We start from the raw sequence: 27,405 nt of genomic DNA, 5'->3' as shown, positions 1-27,405 counted from the left end.
TTTGAGATGCTCCTGCTGTAGATAAAGCATTGAGAGAAACATGACAGTGTCAGATGGTTTCATAACAATGGTGGACAACCAGATAACAAATCAATACAGTAAAACTGTAGCAAAAAAAAAAAAAACTTATATAGCTGGCCACTTCATGAGCAGCATTAAATACCTAAGAATAAATAACAATAAAGAAAATACATATACACTAAATACAGTGACAGTATGTACTATGCAAGAACTGTGCTCTCGCCACGGTACAATGAGAGACCAGCCAGTGCTACCTGAATACGAGCAGCATGGGCCTAGGGAGGCTGCGAATGCAGTCCATGACCTCATCAAAGTGATCCTGCACCATGGTGCGCATGTAGGCCACATCTTCACTGGAAAGCTTATTGCGCAAGTGCAATGTTTGCCGCTTCAGAGGCCGCTGCATCAGGATCTCGCAGAAGATGGGGTAATCTAAAGCAAAAAGACGCAGCTAGGTCTACAAGAATGTGACTCACATCCTAAGCGTAAAAACAATCCTATCTAGTGTACGAGCTGACAGAATACATGAAAAAGAATCTCAGGCGAACTACTCTTGCTTAGATGCGCACTACAACAAAATTTTGAGATGCTTCAAAAGTTAGTCTCAATGCTTAAACATTTTGATTACGCTTAAACATGCACTTTTATGATTGATTGATTGATAAGTGGGGTTTAACATCCCAAAACCACCATACGATTATGAGAGGCGCCGTAGTGGAGGGCTCCAAAAATTTAGACCACCTCGGGTTCTGCCACGTGCACCCAAATCTGAGCACAACACTTTACTGAAGCAACTTCAGGGAGCTTAGGCAAAGCTACCTGTTCTAGAGATGGGAAAGTGAATGATATACAACACCTACTTGCTGATACAAGAATTTTTTTATAGTTAAAAATCCAGAAAGATTACATCATACAGTGTGGATTATTTTGCCTTTCCACATAATGAGTACCTTGGCCACAGGTCAGCAAAATAAGCCAATATATTCACTCATGTTAAATCACCGATATTTCCACAGCCTATTTACTTACTCACACTAGCATGCACACTATGTTCTGAAGTTACATATTCATCACTGACATAATAGCGACCTCACTTCACATTTGCAAGAAATTATTTGTGGCCATATTTGTATCCGCTCCCACTCACTGCCGCTCGTTTACTTATAGTACACTCGAGTTCACCCAAAACTACCGTGCGCAACTTTCTTCCATAATAACGTTGACAGATACTCACTCTAGGTCAAACACATACACACTCAAACTCACTGGCACTCACTCTTGTCGGCTCAAGTTCACTCAAAACCTTCATCAAACACAAACACTTTATCTCAAGCCTGTGGAATGAGCGTGGCACAAACTACCGTATTTACGAGCATAATTTGCACCCTCTCATAATTTGTGCACCCCTAATATTTTGCCAGCTTTTCAGAAAAAAAAAACATTTACTTGCACATTTCATGCTCCCCAACCCGCCCGAGCCAGCTCGCCGGCGCGCGCACTTTTATATCTTTTGATGCTTCGGCCGGGTGCATGCCTCGACAAGCAGACGGGCGCATTTCAAACAGGCTGTGAGTGCGAAGTCTCTTCCTCCGAGGACTTCGCCCAAACTAGGGTCCCTAGAATACCGCACTCGAACACAAACCTGCTGACAAGTCGCCGGCACTGCTCGAGCTTTTGCTTCCCCCTACCTTCGAATCTCTACCACCACGACAATGGCGAGAATACACGCTCGCGTCACGGCACGGACGACTGATTGATTCCCAATCAGACTTTGCAATCAGTGATTCCCACTAGACCGCACCTAACCGGATCTGACTGGTTAATGTACACGCTAATTCTTTAAAAATTAACCAGTACACTTTTTTTCAACAGAATCCAAAGTTGGGCTAGTTGGATATGCATGGTATAATTGTAAGTTCAAGCGCACGAATAAACAGAAAGCGCTTGTCCTCTCTTCCTTTCTGTTTATTCCTGCGCTTGTACTGACACTTTTTTTGCTCGCCAATTTATTTCTTCTTTTTTTAAATGTATACACTGCATGAGTTAGGACTGTGACACAATATTTCGCATGCGCTCACGAAATCTCCACGTAATTTGTGCACCCCCTTTTTGGGGCCCCAAAACTGTGAAAAAAAAGTGCACAAATTATGCGAGTAAATATGGTAGGTCAATGTTGACAACTGAGACACTGACCCATGCTCTCAGCTGTCAACATATGCAATTACACATGTATAGTAATTAACGATGCCCTATCATGAAATATGCCATCATTACTCTTTCAGGGCTATTCGCCACACAAGGCTATATTTTCTCAGCAGGCATTTTTGTCCTTTTTAGAGCACAAAGTTTGAAATGTTCACAACTTGGTTCTTATCACAAAATGCTAGATAAACTGTTAGCCCTCATGCACGGGCGCAACAGCCAAAATACAATTTAGAGCAATTTTCGGAGCAGCAAAATGTTACTTTTGGAGGACTAAACTCTAAATTTAGAGCAGGTTACATGTATTTTTTATCATGAAATACCAAATTTGAAGCAGTATGAAAAGAAGTCTTATATTTAGAAAAAAGATATGTATAAACCATTCAACATTGCCTAAATCGCGCAGTGTTAACATCAGCACTGCCATTTCAATGAAAGTAGTATTTTAAACCACCCTGCTGAGCAAACAATGATGAAGTACATATTAGGATTTGCTATGCCTGTAAAATCATTTGGCAGACTCTGCAAATTTAAATATCTATCTGCCAAGCTTGCAACCTTGAAATTTGGGATATTTGTAAAACCGAAAAGTAGGAGTGGCAAAAAAAAAAAAACTGGTGCACAAAATAAAAATAGTTTTTTTTAGGAAAGCATAAATGTTATATACTGCTTCAAATTATTGCCAGTAGCTTATTTAGATGCCAGTAATTATACTGGTACTCAGAATTGTGTGGCATACAAATGCATGAGTTACTGAGCAAAATGTGCAGTGTCCCACCAGGGCTAACAGCCCTTTGTAAATCAAAATACGCTTTTCCGCAGGGCATAAGTGTACTGCAGCGAAGCTAGTTCAAGCAGCATTAGAACCAAAGCTAAGAAATTTTCCAACCGCTACACCACCCCCCTTCCCCCCCTCCCCCCCCCCTTTTTTTTTCACCCTGGGGTTAGGTCTCCCTTCGGCTCTCCTGCAGGATGCGTTCGGCGAAGTAAAGTAACAACAGTGCACGCCCGTCGGCCCGACCACAGTACCAGATATCATCGCCAGGACCCATGGCAGGGACAACGCAACTTCTAGAGAAAAATAAATGCTTTATGTGCCACTGCTAAGGCAATCAACGTGGTCGTTGGAAATGCCAGCGTTCACAACACGTTGAGCTTGTTCGTGTTAGAAAAATGTGGCATACGCTTCCAACTTTAGTTTTGAACAAGCCATAGCCACATTTTCAGACTAGGAAATTTGCATTTCTCGCGATGCGTTGGTGGCTACATCAACACATTTTTGCCTTGAAGTTTAGCCTTTTCGCCGATAGGTAACCGCCACAGTCAGCAAACTGATGGGCATGCAGCGTTGTTACTTTATCTGGTTGATCACATTTTGCGAGCATAGGGCAGGTGCCTAGAATATTTTAAGTGTACTCTAGGCACTATAGTTCGGGTCTGCGCACTTTGATTGATGGCGTAAGCTGCAGGTGGCCGATGTGGGCGGCATTTCTTGCCGAAAGTAGTGCCCCTAAAAAAAATTTTGACGTTGGCTAGGAATCTTGGCACATTGTAGTGCAATTTCAATAATTTTTGTGGTTTTGGCACAGCTGGGCACAGCAATCAGGAATTGCATCGAACTAGCACAATTGGCGCAGCTGCTGCAACCCTTCTTCTTACTTTCAATAGTGACTGTTCTTGCCTCTAGTTGCATAATCACTATTACAGCCAATTCTGTAGCAAGCTATAGCACAAAGAGTACATCTACGTGAAGATTCCCGCTCCAGCTTTGTTCATTATGAAAAACCTATTGAACCATTAGCGCAATAGTTGCAATAAAGAAAGACTTACTCGAGACACCCAACTCAAGAGAGTGCATCTTCATTCCAACAGAATCATTCATAATTATGGACCGCCACAGCTGACAAAGAGCGAGTCTGTTTTTTTTAGAGATGTATTCATATAGCCCATGATCTAAAAGAATTATTTTTGCTTTTCCATCTTTTCCTTTGTCAACAAACACTGAAACAAGATGAAAAAACACACGAATCAAACACATTAGGATGAGTGAAAGTGAACTTGGTATTCTTCATCATGCATGTAACTGACCATTGCCAGGATGAGGATCTGCATGGACAAAGCCAGTGTGAAATATCTGCTCAGCAAATGCCGACACCATCTTTCGATCGACCTAAAAAAAAAAGGGTAAATGCAGCCCAAGCTAAACACTTTAAAAAATAAAGCAATAAAACACTAGCACAACAGACAGTTAATTTTACAGTAAGAAAAGCAGTGCCTCATTGTTTACTAGTACCACACTGTAGTTGACAAATATCTTCACAATGTGTGATTTCTAAACATGATGGTTCAGCGAACTGGGAGCACGAGGGTAAACACAGACACAAAGCAAAGAAGAGGCACACAGCACGAGCGCTCAACTAACAACTGCTTTATTCTCACGTTTGAAGGACATATAAGAGATATATGAATTACCAACTAGCACACCTTTCCATCCTATTTCTAAACATGTATCACTGCACAATACACGCAGTCTTTCTCTCATCTCTGACATAGAAGTAAAGAAGGAAGATAACCAATCAAGTTGCCTGGCTCTAGTGACCAGAGAAGAATTTTAGGGAAGAGAGTTCTGTTTAAAACACATATAAGTTAAATTTTTGCTGTATTAGTTACATTATCACACCATAATAGTAAAATAAGCTTCCTGTTCCACATTGAGCAAAAGCACATTGAACAATGAGGTGCTGTGCTATACAGAAATATTAAAAATTAGCAAGCAAAAAATGTGGCTTGCAATGAATATGATGAATGCTCTAAGTGGCACCTTAATGGCAACTGTGGCAAGCTGGGCAACAGGCTGGTGTACCACGAAGCAGTCAATGACAAACAGTATGATGAGTGTCGATTTCTTTGAAAAACAAATTAATGTAAAAATGCAGACTCAAAACAAATGTTTAGTCAGAAGTATACAAGTGATACTTAGGGCTTATTCCTGTAAATTCCACATAAGTGAAACAAGTTTTAAAAGATAGGAAGACAATGAATTTGATAGCATGATGGCAATGGCATAATGACAGTCCCTCTCTCCCCCAATCCCATTTTCTTTTCTGTGACAAAGGAACACTACAACTTTTTTTTTTTTACAAGCTTGGCCTAACACAAAGATAGAACAATGTCACACAATGTTTACATAGCATAAAACTGATGCAGTGAAAGTTAAGAATAAAAAGTAAACTGCACCGCTGTGCATTTGTATTATGCGTGTCCAACTGCAGCCAGTCTTTACTATAACGTAACAGTCACGATGAAGCAATGACAAATTCGACATGGCGCCGCTCGCGACGAAAGGCGATGTGCCTCTGTACCGATATCGGCAGGGGTCCATTCAGTTTTCCTGTGATCTTTCTTGTATCAAAAAGCTATTTCATCCACTCGCACTGATTCGTCGTTTCTGATTTTGCGGCATTTTAAGTGCGCTCCCCCCCCCCCCCCCCAAAGCGGCAAAGCTTTATCACATTCTGTTACTTCAGCACTGTGAAACAGCGACGCGGCATCTATTTCTGTGTTGCTCGGATGTACCAAGCATATCGCCTTATGGTGACCACTCTCGACAGTTGTCGTCGCCGTCATTCGTGTTCAGTAAAGTGAAGATGAAGTCTGAATGTGCGTGTCTGTGTTTTGTAGAATGTGCGTGTCTGTGACCAACCTCGTGCAAAAGCATTGGCATGAGCGTTTCCACATGTGTGTGTGTGTGTGAGTGTGTTACTTGGGTACCGCAACGTGGATATCTAAGAGATGTCTTGCAAGATGCGCTGTTCTGTGCACCTATATAACAGAATACTATGAGTTATATATGCGTGGACGAGGCATGAGAAAAAAATCAACCAACAGAACCTGCTAGCACGATACATTTTGAATGTGAACAATCCAGATGGGAAGAATACACAGTGGTGTGTGCATTACAAAACGAATTGTGGTCATCTGGTGTGCAATTAATTCTATGTGTGTCTATTGGTGCAGCTGCATCATTTGAACAAAATTGATTTACACCGGCTCATAATTATATTCCACGTTGACATGCTCATTGTGTAAGCGTTTGTCTCACGCTAGATGCATGAACGCCTTGCACGAAAAACACCGTGCGAGGTTCTTTAGAGTGCAAAAAGACGCGTACTATGTCAGGATCGACGCAGCAATTACGTTCAGTTACATAGATGGTAATAATTTCTGAAGAGACACCACTAAAACTCTTATTGAGAGAAAAAAAAAGATCTCGTTTTTTAAGGCATTGTCGCATATCCAACAATATCTCATTAGGAAGTCTTACGACGACGACGAAGTGCCGGTGTGGCAGAATGCCGAATGTTTGACTTCCATGGTCTTTTGTGAACAATTTTCATTTCACCTGTCAAGCTCGGTCTCCTGTTGGTGTGCGATGGAGGTAGAGCTCTACGGAAAACTACCGGACACCGGAATGACCACGGGTGTTGCTTCGAGGAAGCGTTACAGCTCCAAGAGTGGCACTGACAGTGATGGCACCGAACCCTACTACATCAGCAGTGATGAATCAAGGGACGACAACTTCGAGCTTGTGAGAAACCACAAGGGAAAGAGACAATTTCTGAGCATGCCACCCAATTAAAGTGAGCCCACCATGCGATTTTTGCGGAATACCGAGCTATTAACCATTCTTTTCAGGCCAGTTCTCACTAGTGACAACATGAGACGCCTAATCGGCAAGCCGTGTCTGTACAGCTAGAGGCACTGGTGCCGAATGAAATAAAGGAAGTAAGAGTGAATAGCCGCAAGAACATCCTAGCGGTTGACGTCAATCATCTGACTGCGCTTGACAGATTGCATGAAGTAACAGAACTTAATGGGATGAAAGTCCGCTCTCATATACCGCTGGGCAAAGAAGTGAGCACTGGGGTGATATATGATGTTGCCGAAGCCATTGCCAACTCGGATTTACCAGTCTTGATTAGGCCGGCTTCGGAAGATGCCATTATTACAAGTATATGTCGTATCGGGACATCACGATGCGTAAGAATAACATCTAAGGGCGAATCACTTCCATCACACACATGCAGTTGGCCCTTTTATACCGAAACCACTGCACTGCTGGAAGTGCAAAAGGCTAGGTCACGTAGGTGGTGTGCGCACGAACTCTACTGTCTGTTGCCGATGCACTGGGCACCACAACAAGGACACATGCCAGGCCACGACTCTGAAGTGCTCAAATTGCAATAGGCCACATTATGCCTCTTCGAAGGACTGCCCTTTTATTCGAAAGGAGCTAACAATACTGAAAAGAGAGCTAGAGATGACATCTAACACCGAGAAGCAGCTGCATCCATTATGCGACGACTGTCCCGTCGCCGGCTCAAGCCACCAAAACCACGTCGCCTCGCGAAGCACGTCCAAAACCACCTCCACCTCTCCCACTCTGGCCAAGCGCTGTCGGCTCTAAGAACAAAGATGCTTCTGCTAGCAGTGAAGCTGACGCTTCATCCTTATTACCCAGTCAGAACACAGCCGCTTCAAAGGAAAATGATGCCTCTTCCAGCAATGCAGGTGACGCTTGGCCCGAACTCCCAAAGATACATGCGTCTGATGAGAGGCATCAGACTTCGACAGTAAGGGACACTTCATCGATACCTCATAACTTGATGGACGAAGGACAACTTATCGATATGGTCAGCATACTGGTCAGTGCTACGCGCGTGCTGCTGAGCAAGACGCAGACACCGACAGCTCAAAGCGTGTTGCAACTGCTTCACACCATGACTCCAGTTCTCCCAAGCCTTTAGAAGTCTGCTGCTTGAGAACGCAAGCGGTAACATCACGGCTTCATCATCAGCAAGATTTTGGGTGCATAGAACTGCGCATACAAGTTAATGCAAAAAATGTGCTCAATTGATTAAGACACGGATGTGACTCACCGTCTGTGATGTTAAGCACATAACTGCAGTTTTGTCGACGGCATGAGTGGCATTTCTCTCCTTCTCTCTCTCTCTAACTTTTATTCCCCTTCCCACCCTCCAGTGCAAGGTGGCCTACCAGACTCAGCCATGGTTAACCTTCGTGCTTTTCTTTCATACTTATTCTCTCTCTCTAGGAAGTCTTACATTTGTTTAACATCTTTTTTTGCATTTCGCCTGTATTGCGCACATGTATTATGTAGTGATACCTCGTTTATGCTAAATTGGAGCCCCTTACAAAAAACGTGAAGAATGCATTGCACTCCCATGCGAAAGCAGAGTCTGGCACGCAATCCAGTTGCATCCAATGAAGAGAGAAAACCGGCTTGCCTGCTAAGACACACCTCCCAATGAACACATTCATAGAATGATGGCCTCTGTTCCAGCAAAACTGGGTCCCACTTTGAAAGAATTCAATATCCAAGGGCTGATGGGGTCATGGCAACACCATGAAGTGCAATTTGTTGAAGCAAGAAAAAAATTGCAACTCCAACTTTAGCCACGTACATCACCATAGCATTAACCTAACAATAACGTATGCATTGACCCCCCACTGTTGAGCAAAATGTGCGCTATGCACTCTTATTTACACTGAATGAAGCATTGGCGTTTACTTCAAATGCGATGACAAGCACGGCGACGCGACACGCCATTTGCTATTTACAACAGCACAAGAATCAAAATTCATGAAGTCCATATAAGATAACTTCTCCACTCTTTGCTTGTTTCAAGTCATAGTTGCCATAATTACAGCACACAGTGAATAAACTCAGCAGTGAAAGTTTCATAAAACAACAAAAATTACAAAGTTATGAAATGAATGTCCCTGTTTCATTTTGTGAAGCCACAAAAGAATAATTTTTTTATTTTAAGCATTACCTTTAAAGTGGCATTTTTTGTTTTAGAACCACCATAGGTACCGGAAAGTAACGTTGCCTTCGAGAGATCTACACTGCTTCTTCATGGACTCCGAGATGAGCGCGGAGAAGTTGGGATCTAAACAATACATATATCGCTAACTTGATGCTAAACATCATGCCTCCTTATGCTTCTTTATTGATATGTGGTTTCTTTATTACAATATCAATGAAGTATTGCTAGATAAATGTGTGCGTGAAAATTAATGCCATTGTTGGGGAACTACTTCCTTTGTAGCGTGGAGGCATAGAAAATTAGGGCAATTTGGCCTCGCGGATGGAGCTTGTATTTATTTTTAGGTTGTCACCGATTATGCGGATTGTAGGCCAATCCTGAAAGTGGTGCCACAAAAAAAAAGGTGTTTCAACTTGCTAGCTCCTACTAGGAAAGAATGGGGAAAACTGGTACTCTCCCGCTTGTGACGCAAGAAACCGACGACAATTAGTTTCTGAGAGAACGAAAACAGCTGTATGCCGACATGCCGTCAGTCATGCTATAAAACATGATGCAAGTGTAAGTCATCTAAGAGATAATCCAGTGTCTTCAGAGAAGTACACGTATGATCATTGCCTAATGCAACAAATAAAATATATACTGCATGTGGTAAAATAGCTGAAGCACAGTGGCTGATTAGCTGGAAAACCGAGGTTTTACTCAATACAACATAAGATTTATACTAATTTTTATTGAAGAGCACTGAAATGTAGCAAGGACCTACCTATCAGTTACAAAGTAGTACCTGAAATAAGCTAATGAATGCAAAACTTTTATACTAAATTTCGGAGTTCTTTCTGTAAAAACCAAAAACCAGGAAACCAGAATAAATTTTAACCAACTAGGATTCTTTGAACATGCACCATATAAGCCAAGGAATTTATCACAATAAAACAAACATAATGAACCACAATGTCGCACAGTGCAAGTGTGCCTTTTATTGTCAACTGTAAAGAATACCAACACTAGCGTGATAAAAGTTTTTGCTATTGGGACTAGTAATATGGGGATACAATTGAAACTTCTTGTTTTCAAAAGCAGGACCCTGTATTTGTTAGCACGTGCTTAATAGAAAATTAAGAGGATATCAAAAAATTCATTTAATGGGGACATGCACTGTAGTTTTCTTATCACACTAGCCAAATGTTAGCTCTGCCTAAAATGTGTGCCTGCACTATGCAGCCCTGCTATTAATTACCACAATTCTTTGTTTTCATAGTATTTTTTTGGTTATGTCTGGTAGCTGGCATGCGATGCAGTTGTGCATATGCTACTCGTGTGCTTCCAAATAAACGTGTATTTGAAGTCAGCTCCTAGCCATACCTAATAATTTTCTATGTCTACATTATCCTCGTTATCCATCAACTTTATGCTTTTCATCTAGCAAATTCAAATGACAATGAATAATAGCATGTGCTTTACTCCAGTTCTGCCCACATTACCACACATTTAAAAGAACAGATCACATAACTTGATATCATGCTAATTTTTTAGCCACCAAGCTACTATCAATCACACTTTCTGGGGTGTTTTGCATGTTTCCTCTAGTAAGATGGACACAATTACACGAAAATGGGATAAATCAATTTTTCACAAACATATGCCAGTAGTTTTCAAAGCTGCAGAAATTAAAAAAGGCCTAATGTTTATATAAAATGTATAACAATCCAACCACTCATTAGAATATCCCCATATAAAGAAATGATTTTGTGGCTGCAAAACGGGTAGGAAGTATACTAGACGATAACATCTGGGTAGATATGCAACAGAAGTAGTCACAAAGAGTTGGAAGAACTGGAAATTGAGTTTAATGCGTGAACAACTTCTTTGACCACTTATAAGAATATAGCTCACCACGACAAGGACACAAAAAGAGAGACGCACACACACACAGCGGTACGTGTGTGTGAGTCTCTCTTTTTGTGTTTTTGTCGTGGTGCGCTATACAATTATAAGTGGTGACCCCAACCAACTAGCCCGGCAACATACCTTAGCAAACTTCCTTGAGAGACTTTACCAATGAAATTACAGATCTTCTGCAAAATTTTAACTATCAGCACAGAAACAGAAATACACATGTGAAAAAAAATTATGATCATCATCTGCTTCAATTCACACAAAAAGTGTAATGTAAGTTGCAAATGGTGTACAATAATATTATGCACAATAATATCGCACAATATTATTATGTTTCACACACACACACACATTGTAATCAAGAAGACTAATGCTTGAAGAAAAAATAAAAGCTTTTACAATAGATTGTTAAAGATTAACAAAAAACTAAACTAATCATGCAAGTACACCACTCACATCAGCAAGGTCAAGACCAAGCTTTTTAATTCCGTTGACATTACTTATCTTGACTCCATTGACAAAATCCATAGTGAGTACTCTCTGGAATACAAAGGTAATAAATAATAAGCAAGCACCTTTTAAAACTGCACATGATGTTACAAAGTCACATGTTCATCAACCCATTAAAATGCTTGCAAAGACTGCAGGGAGACGGTTGCATGCTCTCAAGTAAGTGATGAGGACGAACATGGCAAGCTGCAGCTGGATCTATCTAACAATGCTGGCCAATTCTACATGTTATCACTACCTTCCATGTGTGGTATAAGACCAAAAACCCACCTAATTAAAAAAACTAGAGGAGCACATACGGCATCTTTGTCAAAACTGCACCACAGAATTTACACACAAAGCTGAAGGAGAGGACAGATTAAAAGAAAGTTCAATGAATAAGGCTGTCTGTGATCCTTTTCTATATATATATATATATATATATATATATATATATATATATATATATATATATATATATATATATATATATACACAGAATGTTTTTTTTTATCACAGAAGGTTTATTCCAGGGTCCACCTCGACTCCGCTATCATACATATCAGCATGCGGTGCTACTCACCAACGTTACTAGATAGCTTCAGTTGTAAAACTCTCCCCATGCGCCGTGCGCCGCCGGCGTCTCCGTTTCTCGGCGTGCCGCGAGAGGGCGGGACCGCCGCATTTTGCTCTACCCGGCCGCTGCTCATCGCGTGCAACGGCGCTTCTCCCAACGCCGCTTCGGCCTTCTCATGACGTTAGCGCACGATAACATCAAGGATTACCCGCTACCCGTCAAGTTGTCCGCGTCCAGACTACATCTAGGCCAGAGTACTTTCCAGTAGCTGCTCAGGATCGCTTAATGTGGGGCAGAAAAGCCGTCCGTTACGGCTCATTGCATTGCTTTCAACAACAGGTCAGCCGAAGCGCATCGTAGTTTGCGCGCGCTTGTGTCGGCTGCTCGCCGGCAGTCAACCACGAGCGTGAACGGTCTGCCGCAAGCTGGTAGCATGGAATAAGCCTCCGTTAAAACTTATTTTGATTGTCTCTTCCGAATTTTATAAAAAATCACGAAACCGCTCATTTTGTTTCCAGCCAAAGAAGCAAGGTCACCATTGGAGCTACGTCATTTAGTGGCTCTAGTAATTATGGCCACTCGAAGGCGAAACTTCCCAATTGTCTCGACGTCCTTTTTGGAATAGTACCTTTTCCATGTCTTGCCCTGACAACAGTTAGCTTTACCAAACGCCACCAAGAAGCAACATTTCTGCAAAAGGCGAAATAGCTTTAATTGAAAGAATTATTGAGTCAATTAACTCACGAAGTTAAACCAGCTTACATGTCAATAAGCATAATGTTCTTTTCAGCAATTTATTGGTTTTCACAGTGCACACTTTAGGGCAGACACAAAGTAGAAAAATATATGCAACGTTTTTTTTTTTTAATTTACAATCAACTCCACACCTTTTTTGCTTGAGGTGAATATTGCTACAATATACCAAAGCATGTTAAGAGAAACAAAGTAAGTAATGAATAGATACATGCAAGCATTTTTATTTACAAATCAACTCCACATATTTTTTGCTTACGGTGAATATGGCTACAAAATACGAAATCATGTTGACAGAAAAAAAGTAATGAATAGATACATGTATGCAAGGTTTTTTTTTTTCATTTACAACAAACTCTACAACTTTGCCAGCGTGCTTACAGCAGCTTAGCGCGTTTGCGCGCCGACTTGACCTGCACATTCAAGGCACGCTCTCGCTGAAGGAATCTGAAATCGAAAAGCATGCGTGTCACAAAAAAAAAAAAAAAAAAAGCTCCTTATCCGGTGAGAGCTCCTTATCCGCACGCGGGATGGCCTTATTCCAAAGCGAGCGAAGCGTCGCATCTTTGGGAGCCGAGAAGAAGTGCCTGTCCGTATTGTTCTTGTTGCTGCTGTAGCCACTGGTACACCCGGGAACGAAGCAGGTCGGCATTGTCGGCCTCAGCCTCACATGCAGAGGCCCACAGCAATGAAATACAGTCGCTGGAAAATCACTAAATGTGCCACTCGAACGGCATCGCTCATTCAGCACTTCTGATAACGACCGCGCGAACAAGAAACGCCGGAGACCGGGGCACCGAATGCGCCGGCTACTGCGGTGCATAAGCGAAACCGCCTGCGAGCGCCCCGGCAACCGAGCCGGTTGCGACTGCAGCGCCACACAGAGAAAGATCGGTGGCGGTTCCGGGCAGCGCCGGCCAGTTTTACCACTGAAAATAATCTAGTAACGTTGCTACTCACTAAGCCATAGAGTTTATGTCGTCAACGATGCTAACGGCAAGCCATTTACCGTACTACTTGCACAATTTGTGCCACCGCATAATTTGTGCACCCCTAATAGTTGGTCAGCTTTACGAAAAAAAAATATTTACTAGCATATTTTATGCTCCCTGGCACAGTCAAGCCAGCTCGTCGGCGCCCGCACCAAGAAACTGTGGACCTTTGAATGCTTTGCACGGGCACGCCAGGCCGACGCCACGCGATCAGACGAGCACAGTCAAATGGGCTGTGAATACGAAGTCACTTCTTCCGAAAACTTTCCCCGAACTAAGATCCCTAGAATACCAATAGTGTGCCTAGAAGGGGGAGGTGTGTGGAGCAACGTCCATTTTCCTTGAAGGAGATGATGCTTCTGTGCGCCGATGCCACTAGGGGCGCTGCTGCAAGGGGCACTGCATAGGACAGCCCCCACCGTTACAAATTACCCAAAGGAAGCCTAGCGCTCGACAGTGCGATCTCCCCCTCCCCTCCCCCCCCCCCCCCCCGCCTTTTTTGGCATTCACATGGTTTTTATTGTACGTAGATCATACATTTTCGAGCAGTAAAGACGATGCTCTATAAAACGATAAAGAAAGCTTAACCTTGTTGCTTCATTCCTGATTGCAACTTTGGGCGCAAATAGGGGTCTGTAAATGTTCTAAAAGCTCGAATAATAAATGGAATAACACATATTCGAAATGTCGAGTTAATTTTCGAATATTTAGCACTGGCAAAAAAAGGCTAGAGGAGCAACACATAAAACGAGGCAGCACTTAGTTGTTTTAATTGGTGTAGATTTATTTAAAAGGTGACAACAAAGTACCTCCTTGAATTCTGAATTAACCACTGTGCTTGAGCGAACATTTAAAAAACTTTCAGTGGCTGTCACTACCGATATGTGTTTATCCCAGTTAACCTAACAATGACATTTCTTTATGGAAAAATTAATTGCAGTGATTGTTTTGTTAATATTTGGCTATTTTTCCATATTAAATAATGTTGAGGTGAAGAGCCACTAAAACCCAAGCAGTCCATGTCGCTCGACTGAAGTTGTACACACCAAGGTGAACCAATCACCTCGCCCGGCGGGCTTTGTCTGCGAGGGGAGGAATGTTGCGCATGCCTGGGAAGAAAACGAAGATAGGTGAACATGCTGGCTGCCCCAAGCTGGAGAAAGAAGAAAGACGACGACACTGCAATCGTCAACCTGTTGGCCGCTCCGGTGCTTCTCTTCGCGACCAAAATAAGCGGCCCCCTCAGCCGTATACGTGCTGGTCCTCCTTGAGCGTGGTTCTCCTTGAGGTATACAACAGTTCTGAAAATTCTTATTTTACTATTTGAATAACAGTACATTTATATTTGTATTCGATTCATTGTCATTTATATTATTTCATACGTATTCGATCCTGTTCTAAAATTGGCTATTCACACAGGTTTACAGGTACAGGTCGTCAACAGAAAAAGCATCTGTTCCGAGCACTGGCGGGTACAGAGCTGTTTGAGACATAGGTTCATGTGATACCAAGAGTTGATGCTGAATAAGTGGTGCCCACCACATCTGTTACATTATGCGCTGTATGTGACAACAGAACATATTCTTTGCATCAACTGTGAACTACGCAAAGCTGCTCGCCTCAACATAAAAAAAAAATTGCATTCCTATTCTACTGACGGGGACAGTGGGACCGTGGTGGTCTCCTCTACCTGTGAGGTGGGGTGTAGCATTTAATTCAGTCACATTGAAAATGAACTGACCATTTTTTTAGATGGCCTGCATCCACACACCCTGCTGCAGACATAGCAAGAAATTGTGCAAATGTCACAGGTTGATTGCTCTGAGCATGTCATTATGTTAACACTTTTACTGCTTAACTCACTGTATTCATTTATAAATGAAGTCAACCAAGAGGAGCAACATGCGGGCTAAAAAGGTACTTTGGTTTGGGCTAGCTGGTCCATATACTTATTTTGAAAGGGCAGCGCAAATACACAGGAAAAAAGGAAAGACAGTAAAGAGCTCTGAAAACAACTGATCTCTTATATCCATCACCTGTGCATATATATATACGTATGTGTCAAAAAAAAAAAAAAAAAAAAAGCGGTTGAGAGGAGGCTAAAAGCATGATGACAAGGCTGGTTTAACAAGTGAAAGAAAATAAGATACTGAAAACGATAAAAACTTTTAAACAAACTTATGCATGCGTGATGAGTGGAAACACCAGGCTATGCTTTTAGCCTCCTCTCAACCGTGTTTTTTTTTTTTTGTACATATATATGCACAGGTGTCAGTAATAAAAGATCAGTTGTTAGTCAGCACTCTTTGTCTCTACTGTCTTTCTTTTTCCCTTTATATTTGCACTGTACGTGGGCTGAGCTACGCGGGCTAAGGCCTGTTTCGTAAGCTGCTTTTCATTGCACAGATCAAAGAAACTTGCTTCAACACCCCCCCCCCCCCCCCTTACGAGTGTTTTTTTTTTTCAACTAATATTTCTTTCTTCTGGCGACGAAACGTTCACATAATGCTTTGACCAGCAGCCAGGAGATAGTAACAGGTCCAAAAAAGCAGGTGAGTTTTGAACAATGTGAATAGGCATTGAATATGACTTCAGTAAGTTGCAGTGATGCATAATTGAAATTAGAAAAATGGCAGGACAGAAGTAAAAAAAAACATGATGCCCGAATGAACTGGCATGCCCAACATGCCTCCAACGACTAGCCCGCAGTGCTAGTCGGTATGCAGTCTGCTGCATGTGAACGCTATTTTTTAAAAAGGGGGATGAATTCAACTGCTTACTATTGCACACACTGAAAAAAAGCGATTAGCGTTTGAAAGTGTGGCCCGAAAAAAAATGGTATGAGCCCCGTTCCTTGAGCATAAGCAAGGCCGCACTGTACGTCATCTGCACAACGCCACAAGCCCCTGCTTACAGCGCCCCTTGCAACATCGGTCCACTTTGGTGACCGGTTTAAGCGGACACTTGTCACGCCTCCCCATAAGTGAATAGCAAAACAGCGTTTTGTCTGCTACGGTACTTCTGGTGTCTGCTACAGTACTTCTGTTTGTCGGTCTTTTTCATTTTTTTTCTTTTTTTTTTGGGATGGGATAGACGAAATTTTGCGAATTTCAGAGAACCAAGCGAGAAGTGGAAATAGGCAAACATTAAGAACGGCAACAGGCAGGTTTCGAACGCAGCATGCGATTATGCTTTGAAACACGCAGGTATCTTTTCCAGAGCCACACAGATTTAGCATTTTCGAGCACTAATGGAGACCACTTCAAAATCACTCAAACTTAAGGGCACTGCCAAATGTCAACATACGTTCGATGACAACTGATCTATGTGTACTCTGTAGAATTTAAACCGCTGAATGCGTAAAAGGCCCATGGAACAGAACGACCACTTTTATAATGGTATTGTGAAACGTGAAATGATCAAAGTAGCTTTTGATGCAATGAGTAGCCTAATATGCCATCTTTATTGTGTCAGACTTACAACAGTAAAGTGCCAATAGGTTGTGATATCTATGATGAGCGCAGAAAATTTCACATATACTGAAACACAATGTTCGAGTGCGGGTAGCAAACCGAATATTTCTTCTGGGTAACATCCCTGAATTTCACTCAACCTTATTTTCTCCCTCTCTCTCTTGAGCGCATGAGAGAACGAGATCTCGCGTATAGGAAAATGAAAAGGTGTAAAAAAGCCAGAAAACTACAAGCGGATTTATTTTTAACAGTAAAAAACACTTTACTATTGCCACTCACTATATTGAACCTGAGATGGAGTCTTTGTAACAAAAAAAGCAAACAATTTTACAGGCAAGCAGCATGTAAACAAATGAACAGATATTTCATGTTGATACGATGTCCAGAAAATAATTTGTTTGTGACAAAAGAGGCAGGATAACAACCTTTGCAGCAAAACAACAAGCATGTGTTCGGAGGTGCATGCCAATTGAATGAAGAAATGACCACTCGCACAATCCTAACTGTCTCGTAGTGACTACATTGGTTATTCAACTAAACAGCATAGCTCTTCAATGTATTATGCAGCGATTTGTGAGCAACAGGGCACTCCTAGTGCTAAGGGGAACACACAAAAAGCGATGGCACTGGCATTCATCTTGAAATGGAAGTCGATACAGACGGGCACCGTAGCCCACATTCCTTTGCATGAGCTACAATTTCGCTATCCACCTATTATAGCCACTCTAATACAGTGGACGAACACTCAAACCTGTTGATGAGTCGCCGGAACTGCGCGAGCGTTTGTCACCCTCTATCTCTCCATCTCTACCGTTGTGTGAATGCACGCTTGCGTCACGGCATGGACATCTTACAGCACCAGAAGCATGCGAGGGCCTGTTGGGCTTGTCGCACCAACTGTTCCCCTCATTCCCTGCATCCGTGCTTGGTTCCCCTCATTCCCTGCATCCGTGTTCCCCTCATTCCCTGCACACATGTTTGGTTGATTTCCAAAGTTCAGGTTTCACCATCTGTCCTTCACGTTTCAAACTGTTCTCTTGCGGTGGCCAACAGTAATTATATATACGGCAAAATTCAAGCTCGCTCTTGTGAAGTTTGGCGAAGAAAACGAGAATCGTGCCACCACCAAGCACTTTAGCGTGAAGTTCTTCAACGTGTGACGATCGGGGAGATAGTTAAAAAAGAGTGCGCGCTTGCTGATACAAGTACAAGTTTCTTGTCATTTTTTAAAGAAATTTTCATTCTTAGCGCAGAGGGAAGGTTTCAGAAAGAAGACAGATGAGACAGAGTTCACTAAGAAAGTGAATTTCTTTCAAAAATGCAATACCAACCAGCCCAAATAGTCACTGTTTCTGCCATTGATGATAGACTTATCAGTTATGTGCGATCAGTCAGGTCCTCCAGAATCACTGTTTCGTGGGACCTAGTTTCTCCCAGCATTCTCGAGAAGAGCATAAAAAAAAAAAAGACATTTGAACACGCTGGACAAAACCGAGGGCGATGCGCTTTTGGAGAATGATGGCAGCAGCCATGACGATTCTCAATCGGACCGCTCGATCAGCGATTCCGACTGCGCGTGACCGGATCCGACTGGTTCGAGTACGTGCTAATTCTGTTAAATAAACAAGTACGCTTTCTTCATGCTACAATTTGTTTTATTTCCGTTAATGTATATACCTCGCGCTTTAGGACTATTTCACATCATTTCATATGCGTTCGCGAAATCTCCACGTAATTTGCGCACCCCTTCTCGAAACTCCAGAATCACGAAAAAAAGTGCAGAAATTATGCAAGTAAATACATATATATCATGCACCGTTGGCGGTCCTCAGAGCTCAGCTACTTCAGGTGTTTTCATAATCAGAAGCAAGCGTTCAGCGCACTCACTCGCAAGATCATCGCCCTGCACCACACCGCGCATTTGCTATACACGCGCGACTCCACATGGTGTGGTCACTCACTAGCAAGCGTGCTTATCTCAGGATTCGGGAGCTTCGTACCCTTCTACTTCCACCACAAGTTTGCTTTCAGAATATGTTGGTTAAAGAAACTGCGAAGGTCACTCAGTTCACTGCCACGCCTGCGTTTACGAAAGAAGCAAGAACGCAGCTCACACGACAACTAAGACTTGTGACAGTTGTTCACGCAAGTCTTGTGTATACTTGTGCATTTATTTCGTCCATCTTTCTTTCTGTTTGAGCAGCATAAATTGAGTGTCGATGTGACAGTTAATTGTCCGCGGTCCACCTGTGTAGGCTTATTTCATGCTTTCTTTCTGCTTCTGTACGTGCGGCGAATTTCGAGCTGCTTGCCATTCCTCATGAGACATTGCAATTTGTTCCTGTAGCATTCACTCCTTCGCACTTGTGGCAAAACAATTCACAATAAACGCTCAGCTACCTCTGTGAAGACACGTCTCACGTTAGTGTTATACAGATTATTAAAAAAAGAGATCAGTCACAATTTTTTTTAAGCAATACACATTTTTCTTTTTAAAAATACAATAGCTAGGCACCTGTCATTTTCACAGCCAATATCTAGGATGAGGCAGAAACATTTTACCACTAATTAGATCACTTAGAAATGAATAATTACAAAAAGTTTAATTACTTCTTATATTCAATTTTAGGGCTGTTTATATGGCAAGGTTTTTTATTCTCACACCAAATAAGGCATAATATTTTGTGCATATTTGTGTATTAAAAGTGCACTGTTACGCCAGTACTGTGTATGAAGTGAAGTAGAGTCCTCAGGCAACATATGGCAAAATTGTTCGACACAAAAATTGTACTGAGCCTAGTTTTTAAAATTTGAAAATACTGTGAGTTGTTTCTGAGATCCATCATCGAATTTTCAGACCACGATGACAGAGAAACCAAAACTGAAAGCACTGTGTGCGCCAGAAGGGCAGTCGGTGTGCTGCGTCACATGCAAACTTCCCTTTACGTAATTCGAATGGTGGCGTGTCTTGCAAGAGCCTCACTGTGTGAGAAACATTTCATCATCCCAGTAGAGAATGCCAATCAATGATCCTTTACGTTTGATGTGCTGTGGTTATCTGATTCTTTGTAGTTTTAGTTTCTGAAAGGTGCAAGATTCGAATATTAAGGAGAAATCCTTCGGTGCCTCATACTCGCGATGGCCAATGTCCAGTCTCCTGGCACGGTGCCGGCTACGGCGTCTCCTTCTCATGCAAGAGGACAAATGGCCCTTATGGGCACTGAAACGCACATTGCAAGAAAACGAACACTTGCAAAAGACAGGCAGATTAATCTCACGTCTGGCTGTGGTTATGTAAAGGAAAGTTCGTGCATGATGCAGCAAACGGACCGCCTTTTCAAGGCACTTGGTGCATTCAGCTTTAGGTTTTCTGGCATCGCATTTTGGAAACTTGACCATGGATCTCTGAAACTATGTGCAATATTTTCTATTTCTAAAAACTAGGCTGGCCATAATTTGTGAAGCAAAACAACTTCACCATATAAACAACCACCCAAACATCAATAACATAAAAATCAATTAAAGTATTTCTGTTAATATTAGTTCCTGAGTGATCTAATTAGTGGCCCAATATTTTCACCTCTGCCTATAAATTGCCTGCGAAGACAACTGCCTAGCTATTATAGTTTTTTAAAGAAAACTCTGTGTTGCTTCATGAAAGGCACCCTGTATGCAGTAGACTCTCATTTAATGGAACCTGAAGGGACCAGGAAAAAAATATGTTCCATTCAACAGGTATTCTGTTTCCTGAAAGATGACCCGAGATTCAGAATGCAAAAAGAAAACCAATATTGTCAGACGGCCCAGTTTCATTTAGCCAGCAGTCCTGTTTAACAGATTTCCGTTTAGTGAAGGTCTACTGCATATAGCTGACCCTTCAATCGCACACATTGCTCGCTTTTAGGAGCTAAGATGTTGGTGCATGTTTGAAAGATTTAAGTTTATCAGCCATAGCATGACATTAAAAATACAGAAGGCTCAAGACCCATGCACCATTTTTAAATGTCATTTGTCTTGCAATTAATCCTACATTTTGTATAGAACAATCAAACCTGAGCAAATGCTACAGTAGGATTATGCCTGATGTAAATGCACTTTTTAAATTTTTAGAACAGTGCTCATTATACCCCAGTGACGTGCACTACAATAACACAAATGTACCCTCACAGTACTTGTGGTGCAAGCAATCTAACAATTGATGAGGCTACGCCCAAGAGTGAGGCTATGCTCAAGATATTATGTACTATGGAGTGTTTGCATGTAAGCATCATCAAACTTGATTATATTTATTTCAACATGAAACCAAACAACTCAATCTTAATGAAAATACTAATGAAAATTTGGCAGTATTTACCTACTTTACTTGTTTTGTTCCAGTGAACTTTGGGAATTGAAACATACGAGAGGTGGGCAAGATCTTTGGCACAGCGCTCCATGTTGCCAGCTTCATGTACGAAGTCCAATTCTTTTATCAAACACGACTTAAGATACTGGAAAAGAGAAAAAATGGTCTCAGCATAAACTATGGCTTACATCATACATGAGCACCAAGCAGAATGCAGTATACGACTGATTAATAAAGCTACAAACTGTAACACTCTCACCCACAACCACAAAGGCAAGGAACAGGTGATGATTATAAACTGGAGAAGTCATAAGCAAGAATGTTTAATGGTGACATAACTGGATTATATGGAACATGAACATTACCAATATTACTTTCAAATATTAGGAATCACTTCTAAATGAGATGAAACGTGAAGTTTGCATAGAGTTCATCTGGCAAACAAAGCTTAGGCTTCTTCACATTACTTGACGATAATGGTTTCAGTCATTTCAAGGGGTGGGGCCACCATATTTGTGGCCTTTCGTATTCCTTGCTGCAAGCGTGCTTTTTTTTAAAGCTCCAAGAAGCATAACACACGCACCAAGATTCATTTATTTTCATTAAACAAATTAATATTGCCTCATTTATATGAACAATTTTCGGTTTTGGTTTTTGAGCGCCAAGTTCAGCTGTCACATAGCAATGTAGGCGGCTTGGTCACAGGACCACGCAAGGCTGTGACGCACATAGTGCTGATTATCGTCTGCTCTCGCACAAACGTTCCACACAAGCACCTGCAAAACAAACGTGCTAACAGTTGCCATGGCTAGCTGCAGCAGCCGCGATGCTTTGCCGGTACATATGTGGTGGAGGTCACTGACCTCACACTATCCACGTGCACATGGGAAGAGGAGGGGGGCTATGCTAGCCCAATATATTACCATAATAAGGAAGGGGGGTTTCTGCGATGAACCTTCGTCCCCCCCCGAAAGGGATACCTGCACATGCCTACCCTCACTACAGATCTGGTGTGACGTCACTACAACTTTCGTTGCCCTTCCTACAGAGCTACGTCAGTGCTGGACGCACTTGCGATGGCCTTCGGTCTGGAAAATGAGCATTTAAGTACACTTTGGAAGTAAATTAAAATAAATTCAAAGAATTTTCCGTGTCCGAATATTCATGTGGAGTGTCCTTGCATATAAGGGAAACCCACAAGAGGCTTGTTATAGCCTCGGAATTTGATGGCACCACCTCTTTAAGTACACAACAACAATGAAAGCAGTGAAAAAAGAAACAAAACATCATACTGAGCTCATGAGCATGCTGTTCAAGGAAATAGTATTTGATGCATGGCCAAAGAGTGCCAGAACTTGATTTAAACAGTGTGAAAACATGCTACTCAATGTCATGTATCACATGGTTGTGAATGGGCCCAGAAGTTACAGGCTATAAGATGGCTAAAAGTTACACCCAATATAAATACACGAGCATGCAGTCATTGAGGCAATAAATATTGGCCACTGACAATAACTAGCTCCATGATAATTATTTTTTTAAAGGTTGTACAACTTTATGAAACAGTTGTGTGACCTCCAAAAATTATCTGAAAAGTAAATGTACATGAGATGTGTAACTGTAGATAATAAAATATAAGTTGACGCCCAAATTATAAATGAAATTCAAAAAAAAAAATGCAAGTCAGAGCTATTCTTAGTTTTTTTAATGCTATTATAAGAATGAGCTGGCTGTTAAGCATGCATTTGAGAACTCTGATTAATACCTATATCTTAAGAATTACCAAATGTGGCAGCATTTTCGAATATGTCGGTGGGTGAAGCACAAGAATTTTAAAAATGCATTGTCAAAACCAGCCCATGTGTATCAAAAAAAGTTCTTTAAGAAGTCATTTAGCAATTTAAATTATAGCTTGTTACAGCTCATGCCATGAAAACTGCAACAAAAGTTTCCAACCTGGCCCAAGTATAAAGAAGGGCTAGCAAGAAAGAAGTCAGAGAGATGGAATGAACGAATGACAATGGATGGGAAACACAGCCAAGGAGAATGAAAAGTCAGGTGGTGTAATGAAATTAAGAAATCAGCAGGAAATAAGATCAGCCAGAGCTGAACAGGGCAAAGTGGATATCATTTAAAGGAGCCTTTGTCCTAAAGTGGACATAAAATAGGCTCATAATGGTGACAGAATATCACAAGTGAAGAACAGCTGCTGCAAGTCACAATAGGTGAAATCGTGTGTTATTTACACAGCTGGTAACCAGAAGGCCACATGCCTCTGAAATTATACTTACATCAAGAACCCAAGCGAAGTTGAAATTGGGGTGCATCCAACTGACAACATGCACCAAGATACCAATACCATTCAAGTCACCACTGAAACGTTGCTGTAAATCAATATACTGCACCTGAAAAGAAAATAGAAAAGTAGCACAAGAAATACCACAATAATTTTCATGCAGCAATAGTGACAGCCAATTTCAGTGTGCACAGACACAGTCATTATAAATGTCAGTCATTGAGTAGCCAGCAAGCGGCCTGTGTTGGGAGCTCTGAAGCCGCAATTTGACCAGGAATTATTGATAACACACAGCCATGCACCAGTATTAGTTATGTACCATCACTAAAAGCTGACAATGCAGTCTTAAGAAGGTGACGGAATGTGCAGGTACACACAGGTGCCTACAACCTGCAGGAATATGCAATGAATATAACAGAGAGTATGAAAAGTGCTAAACCTGAACTTGTGAAGTGTTTGATAAAGCTTGAAAATTATGAATCAGCTGTAAAAGATGTATACCAAATCTGACCAAGCAAGATCTTGAGTAGATTTCAGGCAGTATCAAAGCAACGTTTTGGACTTCTCAAAGGGCGTTTGAACTCCATTACATAGCTTTGTGTCTTCATACATTTCCACACAAGTCTTCCTAGATGCTTTCATTCGTTATCTCTTTTTTTCTTGGTACCCCAATAACTAAAACAGCCCAACACTACTGTCCAAATTGCTCCTCACCCCTTAGTTTTGTTGGAGAAATTATCTCAGTTTGCTGCCATTGGTCTATATAGCAATAAAGTAATAAACAATATTCCATTTGAATGAAGTTTCTTACTAAAGTGTTCAATGTAAAATATCACTCTGAAGAAAACACAATGATCTACAAAGCAATTACATGTGAATTTAATAAAAAATAGACAATACCTTTACAGCAACATCTTGTCCTTCAGCAGTCTTTGCTTTAAAAACTTGGGCTAGGCTGGCCGCAGCAATGGGTGTGCGGTTGAACTCTTTGAACATTTCTTCGGGTAAACAACCAAAGTCCTCCCTAAACAGCTCGCTAATCTGAAAAAAAAAAAAAAAAAAAAAAAAAAAAACCAAAGGAAGGGCAGTAGCAACACATTACAAGATGGCGCTTAATAAATCCCTCCTTTTGGGGTGGTGGCCGATTTCTATGAGGCAAAACTGTTATGCAATACTACCAAGCAGACTTTCAGACAACTGGCAGGATAATGTTGAGATAATGCAACACTATGTCAACTTCAGCTGATTCAAAGAAATGAAAGCAGGAAACAAGGTTTCACTTACAAGAGCCACAGATGCAAGTCACATCGAAAAATAGCATATGAATGATGAACCACCTCACAATGTAATGAAGGATGTTTTCTTTCATGCAAAGCTCAATAAGCAACAGCATTTGCACTCTGAATAATTTGAACGAAAATCAAGCAAAGTGCGATTTCTCCTTAAGTTCAGCCTAAAGTACAGTCTCCAAAGAAAAGTTTAAGAATACATGCTGGCACAAAGCCTCAAGTACAGCACGCATGTGCTGGCCTATGACCGTACGGAATGCAACCACTCTCTAGCCCAACCTAGCAAACACAGCACTTATATTCCTCTGCATTGCAAATGCAGGTTGTGATGTAATGACTTCCAGACTGTAGTTTGTCAATAGCCCTGACATCAAAAGGATGAACACGAAAATTAACAAAATGCAAATTATATAACTTTACTCAAAATGTTGCAATTACAAGAATCGCACTTTTTACAGGAAATGTTATTGTATGCTACTGGAAATGCTTTTTTTTCCTTTGTTAGAAAATGAGAGAATACATGGGTTAAGGCTTTTAAAATTTTTGAAGATAAACATTATAAACCTCCTTAAAAGAAATCAGCTGCATAAAGATAAAATTATGGTGGCAGTATTCACCTCATCCTTACTGCGCACCAATGCGTGATCATGAAGCACCTCTAAGGTGTCAATGTATTCACGCGGCAAAAGGTGATTGAGAGCGACAAGACTTTGTCCAAGCTTGATGTACAGGCCGCCATTCTGCAAGCAACCCCTGAGAATTCGCTCAGCATTTCGCTGGTGACAGCGCTTCATCATGGTCTTGTAATCCTCAGTTCCCTGCAAAAATAATACTTAAAAATTAAACTCAGGGCTTTCACTAGCAAAGATCACATGAAGATTATGAGGCACAAAATATGTCGAATTCTAGATAGATTATGACCACCTGGTTTCCTTAAGATATCCTTAAATCTAGGTATATGAACATTTTTGTAGTTAAGCTCTACAGAAATCGCTAATAATAGAGCATTATAAGCTAGTCCATGCACTTCTAGCTAACACCTACACAGGTACGAAGTCGCGACGAGTATATCAAATCAGTTTGCCAAAATGGAGAAAACCGCACTCAAACAAGACAAACAACTTATGAACAAGTATGAGGTAGCTACTTGCCTCAGTATATCCGATCGCACTGTACGAGTAGTCGCAAGAGATCGTAAGACCGATTTTCAATGTCCTAAGGAAAGAGAAGCAGCAATAAACTAAATTTAAGTATTTACAATACACTGTCGAAATGTGAGCGATGCTTACTTGGCAAATCTGATCAGTCCCCCGAATGAAGTCCGAACAAAGCGTTTGTCAGGTGTGCTGAGTGTTTGGTACCATAAAAGCGGGGCTGAGACGGCAACCCCAATAAACGCATAAACGTAGGGACTGCGCCGGCCTTTCACATTTGGAGTTGCAACGACTTTAGATGATTCGGCGCTAACACCATTAGAAGAAAATCTTAGTGCTGTGCAGCCAACGCGCTGTCGCGCCACCTGCAACGATAAAAAATCACGGCACATCACTAAAAAAAAAAAATAGCACCGCTAAGCATACACTACGTTACTGCTGGCTGATTATCAATAGCAAACACCCAAACAGCAAGCCAATTTCAACTAGCACCTCAACTGAATGCAGCAATTATTGAACGCGAACAGCTGAACCAAGGAAGTAGCGTGTGCGCTTGTGCACAATTTATGTGCGAACGTTTTGCAGCCCGACACATAAAATAAAAGTGATACCTGACGAACATGTCATTTACAATGCAATCTGAAGCCGGTATATCCAAGATGTAATATCTGAGAAACCAAGGACGATCGCAACAAATGTGACCCAGTGGTTCTAATTAAGGAAGTGGTTAAAACTTAGACACTTGCTTTAAAAGCACTTTTTTTACAGCGAAGGGAAAAGATGTCGCTTTAAAAAGAAAACTTACTAAATATGGCCAAATGCTTGTACTAGAAAGCTGGACGGGCCACGAAAAGCAGATCTATATGATTTGCAGTCATATTAAATTGCTAGTCATACAGGCTTATTTTTTGCTATATTGAAGCATAGCATAATACTCACTTTTAGCATAGAAAATATCATCTTATAAGCAATACAACCGGTTAGAAACTACTAAAACTACTCAGCATCTCTGTTTTCTGCTTAGAATACACACACGCATGATTACTCATGTGGGATTGGCTGCGACT

The 27,405-nt window shown here is 41.4% G+C and overlaps 1 protein-coding gene across 2 annotated transcripts in view; it reads right to left on the bottom strand.

The window, feature by feature from the left end:
- Adck5 (aarF domain containing kinase 5) overlaps nucleotides 1–27,405 on the bottom strand; it is a 30,804-nt gene extending 3,399 nt beyond the window's left edge. For both annotated transcript variants that reach the window (XM_037427790.2, XM_037427791.2), the window contains exons 1-11: nucleotides 27,278–27,405; nucleotides 26,474–26,703; nucleotides 26,336–26,399; nucleotides 25,802–26,002; nucleotides 24,796–24,936; nucleotides 23,891–24,004; nucleotides 21,613–21,744; nucleotides 11,427–11,510; nucleotides 4,312–4,393; nucleotides 4,054–4,224; nucleotides 276–453 (exon numbers count right to left, since the gene is read on the bottom strand). In XM_037427790.2, coding sequence (XP_037283687.2) covers nucleotides 276–453; nucleotides 4,054–4,224; nucleotides 4,312–4,393; nucleotides 11,427–11,510; nucleotides 21,613–21,744; nucleotides 23,891–24,004; nucleotides 24,796–24,936; nucleotides 25,802–26,002; nucleotides 26,336–26,399; nucleotides 26,474–26,703; nucleotides 27,278–27,298 — 1,418 coding nt within the window. In that variant the 5' untranslated portion in view covers nucleotides 27,299–27,405. The remainder of the gene's footprint in view (nucleotides 1–275; nucleotides 454–4,053; nucleotides 4,225–4,311; nucleotides 4,394–11,426; nucleotides 11,511–21,612; nucleotides 21,745–23,890; nucleotides 24,005–24,795; nucleotides 24,937–25,801; nucleotides 26,003–26,335; nucleotides 26,400–26,473; nucleotides 26,704–27,277) is intronic.

The sequence above is a fragment of the Rhipicephalus microplus genome, chromosome X (genome assembly GCF_043290135.1).
Source record: "Rhipicephalus microplus isolate Deutch F79 chromosome X, USDA_Rmic, whole genome shotgun sequence".
NCBI classification, from domain to species: Eukaryota; Metazoa; Arthropoda; class Arachnida; order Ixodida; family Ixodidae; genus Rhipicephalus; species Rhipicephalus microplus.
This window is presented reverse-complemented; position numbering and strand designations above follow the sequence as displayed.